Below are 12,279 nucleotides of genomic sequence, written 5' to 3' on the forward strand. Positions count from 1 at the left end.
GGTAGCTGACTCCCATCATCTAGAGTTCCACAAAGCACAAAGCAAGCAGCATTCGAGCATCGAAGAATACATAGGACTCCCTCCCTATGATAACTCCAACTTCCCAGCTCATCCTCGAAAGTACCACCGAACTCTGTAACTCTACCCCTCATGGGTTCTAGCTGGATACTCTCACTCATCACATACTCAAAACATAACACATATATCAACGAGTCCTAGGCTAAGGCATCACAAATCAGGCCACTCTAGTCCTAACATATGAAATACCTAGCCTGTCTCTAGCATGCAATAATATCTCATAAAGTGCATCATACATATCTCATAACACAAAAATGAGGGTATTTTGGGGAATCACCGTTCGGGCTCTGGCTGATTGTACACACTGATCTTTCTTGCTTTCTCTTTGAACTCTTATTCACTTTTAGAAAACTATTTATTTGAAAACTTTTTCTTACTTCCTCAGTTTGAGTCCAGATTTACCCGAAGGCGCATCCGAATCCCTCAAACCAAGGCTCTGATACCAATTTGTAACACCGTAAATTCAAGGCAAAATTTTTCATTTAAAATAATCATTTTATTAGAACACTTGTTTAAAATCTCATTCATAATTTAATTACAAAACATAGTTCATTTTCACTTGAATAGAAAACCAGGATCCTCCAAAACATAACTCTTTCTCTGGTGTGTACAATCGAACCGGTGCCATCCCGTGTTACTGAATGGACCTGAAAACAACATAACACAAACACTGTAAGCACGAAGCTTAGTGAGTTCCCCAATATACAACTTACGCATATACGCCTTTCCAGGCCCTGACCTTCCGGTCCACAATACAACGCCTTCCGGCCCATGAGATAATCGCCTTCCGGCCCGTAACATATTGCCTTCCGGCCCATAACACATTGCCTTCCGGCCCATAACATAATGCCTTCCGGCCCATAACATATTGCCTTCCGGCCCATAAACATATACAGCACATAATACATTTATCCTAACACATATAGCACATATATCATATGGCATATCCGACCTTTCGGTCACATAACATATTGCCTTCCGGCCCATATAAACATACATAGCACGCATAGCAATTACCTTTCCATGTATAGTACTTAGAACACATATCATACCCGACCTTCCGGTCACACAGTCAAACCCTTCCGGGTACAGTATAGTGAGAAGACTCACCTCGCGGATACTGAAAGTTAGCAACTCCTGAAATCCCTCGTACTTGATCCGCCGAGCTACAAGTTCCCTATAACATCATATATCTCTTATTAATACTTTTATCTTCCACGTTAACTGACCCTAAGAAATGGGTCAACTCTGGTCAACGGTCCACGGTCAACTCGACCGGACTCGGCGAGTACTCTGGCGACTCGACGAGTCTAGTCGTCCTCCAATCCTCTAAGGTTTCCCTTCTACTCGTCGAGTATCCTCCTTGACCCGACGAGTTACTCCTGGAAGAATCGCGGGGCCACCCCGACTCCACTCGCCGAGTCTGATGAACAACTCGACGAGTCCCAGTTATTCTTCAAGCTACTCGCCGAGTCTGCTCATCTGACTCGGCGAGTCCATGCCATGCAGCCGCTCAAACTGCTTCCTAAGGTCATAACTGCTCCGACCATTCATAGGTCTGGCCTTCCTCGACTGGTCCATTACATAAGGTCTTCATTTAGGTGCTCATGCTACACCCCAAAACTTATAATTTACATGTTGACCTAAGGCATAAGGATTTCAATCCAAAACCTTCACCAATTCCCGAAATGCACAGACATGGGATATTCTGGACCTCCAAGGGTCCTAATACAGGGTTACAATCGCTTGGGGAACAAGGATAACATTCAATCTATCCATAAAAGGGTTCCATAAACCCTAATCCTCTAAATACATCACCATAGCAGAGTATACACGAATCCTTACCTGGATAATGTGCTCTCTGTGTCTCCAATCCTCAGAATGTGATTCCATTGCTATTCCTTTAGCCAAACCCTTCTCTTCCTTGCACAATAACTTCTTCAAGATCACCAATGGCCTTCAATCCTTGCTCCAGATGCACACAACCGATTAGGGTTCTTCTCCGTAGGCTATAGACGGACAATGACGGCCTATAAGTCCCCTTTATACGTCCCAAACCTAAACGGCTAGGGTTTTCGCTAAACAGCGCAGACTCGCCGAGTCCCTATCTGACTCGTCGAGTCCAGTCGCGAACCCGTGATCAGGTCTTCGATCCTACTCGGCGAGTCTGGCTCCAACTCGCCGAGTCCCCCCTTAAAACACCCCAAAAATATAATTTAACAATACTTGAGATTCCGGGCTGTTACATGACTGATTGAGTTAACCTATTTTGGTAGGTGTGGTTTTCTATGGTGCTTTCCTTGAGCACATGGCAAACAATTCTCAAAAGTTATGAAGTCTCTGACGGGTAAGCCTCATACCATTTCATTTTTTACAAGTCAATTTAGGTTCTTAGCATTCGCATGACTGAGTCTCCGGTGCCACAACATTGCATTTTGTTCGGAGACCTTTGAAAATAAGCAAGTGATTTGTTCCGGAATGTTGCTATTCATATCAATAATGTAAGCATTTCCATTCCGCTTAGATCTGACGAGAATCCATTCTTCTGGGATGAAAATGCCTGGATTTAGAATCATACACTCCTTGTCAGTGAATGTGTAGAATAACCCTTATCGCATATATGAGACACACTAAACAAACTATGTTTTTACTCGAGAGCAAAATTGACATTCTCGAAACTTAGCACTCCATTTGTAACGGTTCCCCTCTAAGTGATCTTGCCACCTTCTCCTCATGCAAAGGAAACATATCCGCTATTGAATGATTGAATGTTGTTTAGCTGGGAGATCTCTCCTGTCATATGCCGGGAGCAGCCGTTGTCGACGAACCAAGGTCTGACAACATTTCTCCGCAACTGTCCCTGCAAAATGAGTAGGATCAATTAGATTTGGGAACCCAGGTCATCACTTTCTCGGGTTGGCCCTTCACTTTCTCATATTTATCATTATTTACAACCTTTTAAGAGGATGTTGATGATGGATTGGAATTTAATTTGGGCATCCATTGGTAGTTGTGTTTCTTAACAATCACTGGTGATTTTGAAATAGATTTCTTAGCAGTTTGCATTGAGCACTTGGGTTTTCTATCAGAAGTGGTTGAAGACCCAGAGTTGCTCCTTGACGAAACCGATCTTGGCGGAGCCTTGTTCGGTTTTAGGCAACAGTTGGTGACATTGTTATGAAAAAACCCTTTTTGTATTTTGAAAAACTACCTATTTTCTACTACGATCATCCTTCCAATCATCATTCTGAGAATGAGCTCTAGAGGATTTTCTAGTTAAAGACCTTCCTCTGGATTCGTTCTTTCCTCTTGGAGATTTATAATGTACAAAAATTCTATTAGAACAATTCCTAGCTATATGACCACCAATACCACAGTTAAAACAAATATGTTTGTTATTAAAACTGGTACTGCTTTTCTTAGATTCTTTTTCTTTTATTACATCCTCACTTTTCCCACAAGAACATGTACAAGAAGCAGGTTGTGAGATAATTGAGGGTTCATCAGTTGGTGTAACTTGTGGAATTGATGTGTTTTCATTAGAAGCATCACAAACATCAGAATTATCAAACAATTCATCAAACACTTCAAAAAAGTTTAATTCAGTATCAACAGATGCAAAAGTATCATAAAAACATTGTCTTCTTTAACATCAGAAAAAGTAAAATCTTTATTTGAAACTAAAACTTCAGGTTCAGACTCAATTTTATTATCAGAAATAGTTCCTTCAACTTCGTGCTTTGACTGATTTAAGGATTGATTTGCAGGGGAAGTAGAAACGTTAGTACTTTCAAAATTAATAACTCATCCTGAAACAAAACCCGTTGGCTTGCCATAAACCATGCAAGATTCATTAGCAATCCCCTGATCAGTGACAGGGTGATACTGATAATTGTGATTGAAAGGAGGAGGCACTTTATCGTATCCCAAACCCTTCTTCTGGTTTTGTTTGAATTACAGGAAATGGTTAATCATGTTGGCAACTACCTCGCTTCATACATCATATTTTTTTAAAATCAAAATTTGCAGTTTCAAATTTGCCTTTTAATGTATCAAGCTTAGTAATTAACTTAACATTTTGTCTCTTGATATAATCATAGTTTTCACATTTATTACTATAGTCTTCCTGAAGTTTCCTAAAGCCCTTTATTTTTGTCTCTAATTGGGCCTTTAGAGGTTTTTGTCCTTTTCTAAGTTGGTAACCCTCATATCTAAGGTCCTCTACTTCTCTACATAGTAATTCTATTTCATCACGAAGAATTTTAACGTAATCAATACAAGCTTGAGAACAAGAAACCAAACTTACCTCATTTTTCTTCGGTTCAGAAGTAGAAGATACCATCAGCGCAAACTTCAGCTCCATCATCTTTTCTTCAGCTGCAACACTCTCCACGGAAGCTTCATCCTTAACTTGGGCTAGGTGAGCATTTTCAGCTTTTGAAATGTTCAAGGCCTGAATTTGGTCCTCCCAGTCAAATGCTTGATCAACCATAGCCTTCTCGCTGTTGACCTGAGCACATCCCCGATTGTTTCCCACCGCAACCATTATCTTGTCATTGTTCAATCGTCTATCTGGTTTCGGGAACTCACAAGCAAAATGTTCTGGCTCATGACGTTGAAACACCACAGCTTCCCTTTGTTGAGCCCCACCTTTTATTCAGCATTCATGGCCCAGTTATTCTTCCTAATCTTCTTGGCAAACTACTTGGATGTGAATATAGCCATGGCTATCTGCCATGTGATGTCCATCTTTTCCACATCTTCTAGATGAATTTGATCTAAATCAACGAATGACAACTGATGTGGAAGATCTCCAGAAGGAAGAGCATTATAGCAGTTCATGAGTCCTACGGCAAAGGAAAGATTGTCATCATAATCCTTAGTGCTTGAGGAAGAGGCCACAACTGGTACATTGGGGGAAAAGACAACTTGAGGATTGACAGGCAGCTAGTTTTGCGAGTAGGGCATGGATGACGCAACCGTGATGGTTTGAAGCTAGGGTTGTTGAACATGGTTAATCTCTCACCGCGTTGTTGGAGAAAATTCTGAGATTTGCAGTTAAGTAAGAGTTTACATGGTTAATCTCTCACTGCTTATCATCAATATCAGACGCTTTGATGATCACCATTGTTTCAGCAAGAGTGAGACAATTCAAATCTTTGGTCTTCTTAATAACTACTACATTCATGTCCCAAGACATAGGAAGAGCATTCAGTAGCTTTTTGTTAATTTCTAACTTTGTCAAGAAGATTCCAGAAATGTTCATCTCGGTAGTAAGAGTGGTGAATCGTTGCAACTGTGCCTCTAGAGTTTCTCCAGGAATATGGTTGAACATATTAAATTTTTGACGCAACATATCTTGGTGGCTTTCCTTCATATCTTCATTTCCTTCATACACCTTAATCAGGGATTCCCACAAAGCTTTAGCTGATTTATACTCTATGAAGCCTTGAGCAATATCAAGAGATAACGTCATTGTTAGAGTGGCCAAAGCTCTTTCCTGCTCTTCAACCTTTTCAAAGTCTTCATCTATATTATTTTCGACTGCATTGTCAACCATTTGTCCAGCAACGATGGTTGTAATTATGACATGATCCTTGACTATGCTTCGCCAGACCTTGAAGTCTTTCATTTTGATATATTTTTCAATGCAGTATTTCCATTCAGGAAAACCGTCTGCAGACATCAGGCTCGGTATGTGTGTAGTAGTGCCCATGACGGAATCTAGCTCATGATGGTGTGATTGGATTTGAGAATCCATTTTCTTTATTTAATTTTAAAACCAAAAATAAATAAGAAAAACCAAAAATTTAAATTTAAATCTGAGTTTCCAGTTAGTGAGTTTGCGGCCGTAAACAAACTTTATAGTCAGTGTTTACGGTCTAAGCAGCTCAGTTTATGGTCCAAGAATGTTCTTGTGTTTACGGTCGTAAACATGGTTTACGGTCATAATCTCCTAACAGTAAACACCTAGCAGTTTACAAAAATGCGATTTTGGAGTAGATTCGATTCCTTTAGCAGTAAAAACACCAATTTCGATCTCGAACAGAGAAGAACATAGCCAAAAACTCGATTTCAAGTTGCTTTGACACTGGTTTTGCTCTAATACCAATTGTAAGGTCCTAAAACGGATCTTTACCAATGATCAAGCAATCACCGAAATAAGAATATGAGTAGAATAAGAATCGAAACAAGCTTACACACGCTTATTACTTGAAAACATCGGGTACAACTCATTATACTTGATCGTGAACTATCTAGCATCAACAACCAATAAAGACCTAAGACACCTCTATATATAGGGAACTTTGGGCGGGAATCTGTGTTTACGACCTTAAATGGGTTTACGGCCGTAAACTTACTACAGGGTCGCAAACATCCAAAAACTACTAAAAACCATTATATTTCAACAAAAGAACTGTTACAATAGAAAGCCTAAAACAAACCACTATCTTGACCCTTCATTGTGTGACTTATAGGAACATTCTAAAGTACTTGCGAAAACTAGAGAAATATTCCTAATTTGCGGAGTATTTGAAAGAAAGCTATGTTTAAAGTTATTACACATGTGCTAAATTTTCAAATAGATTGAGACGACTCTGAGTCGCAATCTGGCATGTCCTCATTATGAATGAAGAGATAGTTTCATGGATAGTGGTTCTAACGACATGAATTTTCAAAACAAAATTTTCCTTTTTAATCATATAATATTCATAACACATTTCAGAAAGACATCATTTATTTAGTTACATAACATAACTCCGAGTTTAATCAATTACTAATCTAGGATCCTCGAAACATGATTCTTTCTCTGTTGTGTACAATCAAGCTGGTGTCGCCCCACGATCCTGAGAAAAACCTAAAACACATAATACATAACACGGTAAGCACGAAGCTTAGTGAGTTCCTCAAAATACCATACACATATAATTGGCCACTCGAGGCTATAACTCCACTAGACCTTCCGGTCAATGCGTCTCAGTGGACCTTCCGGCTCTAGAACTCTGGTAGTCCTTTCGGTCCTACCCTGATGACCTTCCAGTCCTACTCTATTGAACTTCCGCTCCTACTCTGTTGACCTTCCGGCCCAACCAAGCAACTCATCACATAACACATACATATCTCATAGATAAGAACATATCCCATATAAAAAAAATGCATAATATCACATAGACAAATGGCATAATATCACATAACTCATGTAAGCACATAAGACCTTCCGGTAACACATAACTACCACTCTAGGTAAGTTAAAGTGAGAAGACTCACCTGATGGCTACTACGTAATAGACAGCACTCGAAAACCCTGGACTAGCCTCCGCATACACATTAGACTAGCATCTCGATCATTATTCGCCTTATTACTCATTTACTCTTTAAGTCCTCTTTCCCCTTTTTACCCTCGGGATGGGTAAAAGTTTTTTTTACCCCTCCTAGGTCCATCCTGCCCCTTATTGACTCACCCAAGAAGTCAACAGAAAGCCAGAACGAGTCAACAACCAAGATTGACTTGACTCACCGAGTGCACACCTGTGACTCGTCGAGTCCACTCGTATTCTCCACATTCTTCCTAGGGTTCATTCAGCTCACTGAGCTGACTCCCAACTCGATGAGTTAACACTGGGTCTAGGCTACTAGGTCACACCCACTATGACTCATCGAGTCATCCCATGGACTCGACGAGTTGGCTCCACCAGATTTCTCATTTAGCCATAAGTGGTCAGATCTGTGACTCTAGCTTATAGATCCATCCTCCTAGCATCTAAAATTCACTTAAAGGTCCAACCTTTATGCTCATGCATCACATATCTAGCTCTATTTGACAAAATGACCCTCTTAGTGATGTTTCAGGCTCAAGAATCTTATGTGACTACATAAAGCTGGGATCATGGGACTCTCTGGGCATCTCAAGGTCCAAATCTGATGTCTAAGCCTCAAAGGGACTTCACATACTTCATAACTCAACTTAAAAAAGGGTGAAGAAACCCTAAATTCATGAGATCTACTAACCATACGAACATAGGTATAGATTTATACCTTAAACAACAGCCTTGGATGGAAGAGCAGCAGATCCGAGCCCCTCAAGTCGATCTTGCTTGAACAACCTCCTTCTTCCTTGCAAGAATGCACCAAGATGATGAAATTAGCCCCCTCATTCTCTATGTTCTATCGATCAAATAGGCTCTGTTAAGGGAAAGTGTGGCTGCAAATGAAGGCCATAAGAGCCTTTAAATAGGTCACAAACCCAGACAATTTGGGTTTTCCTCCGCCGCGCTGACATGGCGAATCAGACACACAACTCGTCGAGTCCATCCATTTAACACGTTACAAACTCATGAACCTACTCGACAAGTTTAGGCACCAACTCGTCGAGTCACCCAAGCAAACTCATACTTGCATATATAATTGCTATACCTTGGAAATTAGGATGTTACAATGGTTCCATGTAGATTTTAATTACAGTTACACACCAGAGTTAGTGTACCTCCTGGTTTGAAGAACCACGTACAAAGATGCTTAGGCAGTGTTTGGTTCATATAATGTTTTTGAAGGAATTGGAATTTGTTAAGGAATTGGAATCTATCTTGAATTGAAATCCAATTCAATATTCTATTTGGTTAGCAGTAAATGGAATTTGAATCCAATTTTATATTTTGTTTGGTTGGAGGAAAATGGAATTGGAATATTTTAAAATAACATCACTATCCTTCTTGGTATTTTCTTACTTTTACTTTGTTTTATAATTATATGTAAATATATATTATATAAATTATAGAAATAGTAAACGGTAGTGATGGCGGCGGCGATGGTGGCAGAAGCGGCGATGGTGGCAGAAGCGGCGATGGTGGTGATGGCGGTAGTGTGTGGTTGTGACGAAGGTGGAGGTGGTGGTAAAAGTGGCACCACTAGTGTTGATGGTAGATGTAGTGGTGGTTGTGGTGGTGGGTGTCAGTGGCAGCGACGGTGCTGGTGGTGGTGGTGTCAACAGAGGTGGTAGTGGTGATGCTAAAGTTAGTAGTAACAATGATAGTGCTAGGGTGGTGGTGTAGATGGTAACGGAGGTTATGGGTGGTGGTGGTGGTAGTGGTGCTGGCGATGGCAATGGTGATGGTGGTGGTGGTGGTAACGGAAATGGTGGTAGTGGTGGGTGGCAGTGGTGATGACATTAGTGGTGATGGATAGTGGTGGTGGTGGGTGGCTGAGGTTGTGGTGGGTGGATGGTAGTTGAGGTGGTAGGTGATAGTAGAGATGGTGAGTAATGGTGGTGAAGGTTGTGGTGCAGGTGGTCACGTGTAGTGACAGAGGTTTTTCATATTTAGTGTAAAAAATGAAAATGGTAATATGGTAATTTTCAACATTTCCACATGAAGGAATGTGATTTTTCTCATCTTTTAGATGGAAATTATTTTCCCTCAATGGAAGGAAAGTTGGACATATTTAGGAATCCAATTCCTTTTCAAAACTTGAACCAAACATAGGAAAGTGATGGAATTAAATTGCAATGCCTTCTGATTCCTTTCAATTCTAACGAACCAAACAACCCCTTAATTTATAGTTCATTATGACTATGAGTAATCTCATTATGCAAGTATTGGTATCCAAGTCATATTCATGTGACTAATTCATTCTCAATAGTTTTTCTTTATATATAAGTTATATATAAAACTAAAAATGATTGTATTCACAAAGTCTATACAAATCAAGTTTGTTAAACCTACGTAACAAAGCTCCTTCATTAGCTAAAGCATGAAAGTCAAGTTGGTGCTATAAGGTATTGTTGATACAAGTAGATGTATTTGATTGAAATTTAGTATTTGGCTATTGGAACAATAAAGACAACATATATTGTAATGAATGATATATTGGATATGAGTCTTTCATTAAATAATTGTTGTGCTTTATATTATCATGCTTAAATCCTTGAATCACTAGGTTATTCTAAATGTCCATAGTTGGTCATAGTTCTGGGAGCATATATGAAGTAAGACTAATATGAGTGGATTGGTCAATTCTCATGGAGATGAGAATGGCAAAGAGCTACTACCAACTTCATAGGTACTTGATTAGGAGAATAAGTATTGGACTTGACCTGCATCAAAACCACTTTATGGATTGTAGTCAAGAGTGATATATTGATCAAGGTTGTATATTTTTAATCTTAGACCTGAGATACATATTTTAGACTTGAAGTGTAAGGATTGTTGTGCTTTGACATGGTGTAACGTTGTTTCGAAAATCGCAGTCATAAGGGCAATCATTGGGTATGACATGAGCTACATTGATAGGCGAATCTAGTCGAGATGATCTTTGTATTCTTAGACCTGAGATAGATATTTGGGACTTGAAGTGTAGAAATTTTTTTCTTTGAAATGGTTTAACGTTGTATCGTAAAAGGCAGTCATAAGATCCATCATTGGGTATGATAGGAACTACATTGATAGGCGTAAGTAGTCAAGATGAGATTTGTCCCTCTTATTCATTAAGAGCATGACATCTAAGGCCTTAGTTAAAATTGAACACTAAATGAGATTGATTGCAATCCATATCTCATGTTCAACATGACGTCTGAGACAAAGGAATAATTGATACCACGCCTTTAGTAACAATTACAACTTAAAGCTCTAGGAATTGGCAGTTGATGAGATCGCACCCTTCATATGTTGTTAGGGGCAATAGCCTATTCCTAGATGTCAGCTACTATCTATATCAGTCTATAATGAATCTTGTGCAAGTGGGAGATGGTTGGATTCATATCCCAAGAATCATTATGGAGTAATATTGTTAATAATATATGATCTTATAGGGTCACACCTTTATCAAGTTGACACATTTTGTATATTTACTATTAGTATGATTATTAATAAATAATATCAATTCTTGTATTTTAATTAGGGAATAATTATTATTTTGTGAGAATAATAATTACAAGAGATTATTACTAGCTATTATTTCATATGGTGTAAATTAATAAGTCATGCACAATATTATAGACTAGTTGGATTCTTTTGTATTTTACCTAAAGACAAAGTTTGTATTTTATAAATTTGGAGTTTATTAAAAATAAAGAATCCTCTTCTTTTAAGAAGGTATGGCTAAAATTAATAAACAAATATGGAGATTGCTTTTCAACCTCCATGCTTTGTCTCCCATGCTTCTAAAGGCTAGCCATTACTTCATAGTATTTTAATGGTTAGGCCTTACTTTTCATAGGCTATATAAGAGATGCATGAGGCTTGCTTTTTTTTTTCAAGTGTGAAACACTTCTTTCTCTCTAAAACCGTGAGCATGAAGAAGCTCTCTTCTTTTGAAGTTTGGTACTTTGCTTTGGTCTTTAGAAGCCTTCTTGAGTTGTCTCTTTTCATTCTAATTTGAGTTAAGCATTAAAGGCTTAAGACACTCAAGAATACAAGAAGTAACTAGCATTCCAAGTGCCTTACTCTTGATGGTTGTAGAGGAATCATGCACTTTGACTTTGTGTTATCTTCATCAACACCCCAAAACCAAGTGGGTTCAAAGGCTTCAAAGGTTATCTCTAAAATATCCTATGGTTGTTTTTATTTCATTCTAAGCTCTATAAATAGATCCATGATGGTTTGGTTTTGTTATGAACTAAAAATAAACTTGTTTTTTTTAAAGTCTTCCGTTGCCGTTTTTTGTGAAAAAACAAACTTTTATTTTGTATAAAAAGCCCAACACTAGAGTTGTTTCATCAAAGCATTTGGCGCACGTTTGATCTTCATTGTTCTTGTCTTTAATTCACTTCATTATTTTAGAATATTTCGATCTTATTTATTATTTTAACAAGTTAGGACATCTTTTTCTTCTTTTTATGTTCCTTTAAGTCATGCATGAGATTACGAGCTACTCCAAGAGATAAGGATGATAGATCTTAGCATTTTTGAGGTCACTTGTTCATAAAAATGCAATCTTAATGAGTTATATTGGACCATGAATGAGTTTGGCTACTTATTATGCATTTTATTGAGTATTGGGTCCCATTAAAACATTCAAGGAGTAAAGTTACTAACTTTACATGTTAAGACATCATTTAGGAACAGATCCGAGAACTAGACATAATGGCTTAATCGATTAAGCACTTAATGGTGACTTGGGCTGGCTGTAGAGTATGTTAGGCGTACTGGCCAAAGAAGGTGTATACTAGGCATAAGTCTGAGTACGTCGGGTGTACTCAACTGCCCT

The 12,279-nt window shown here is 38.7% G+C and overlaps 1 protein-coding gene across 1 annotated transcript; it reads right to left on the reverse strand.

Annotated features, from left to right (window-relative positions):
- Positions 1 to 5,164: 5,164 nt before the first annotated feature.
- LOC145016455 (uncharacterized) lies at positions 5,165 to 5,710 on the reverse strand. Its single transcript, XM_078974767.1, has one exon. It carries the CDS (start codon positions 5,708 to 5,710, stop codon positions 5,165 to 5,167), a length of 546 nt encoding a protein of 181 aa, XP_078830893.1.
- Between the last annotated feature and the right edge of the window lie 6,569 nt (positions 5,711 to 12,279).

The sequence above is a fragment of the Lactuca saligna genome, chromosome 9 (genome assembly GCF_052625555.1).
Source record: "Lactuca saligna cultivar CGN05327 chromosome 9, ASM5262555v1, whole genome shotgun sequence".
In the NCBI taxonomy this organism is placed as follows: Eukaryota; Viridiplantae; Streptophyta; class Magnoliopsida; order Asterales; family Asteraceae; genus Lactuca; species Lactuca saligna.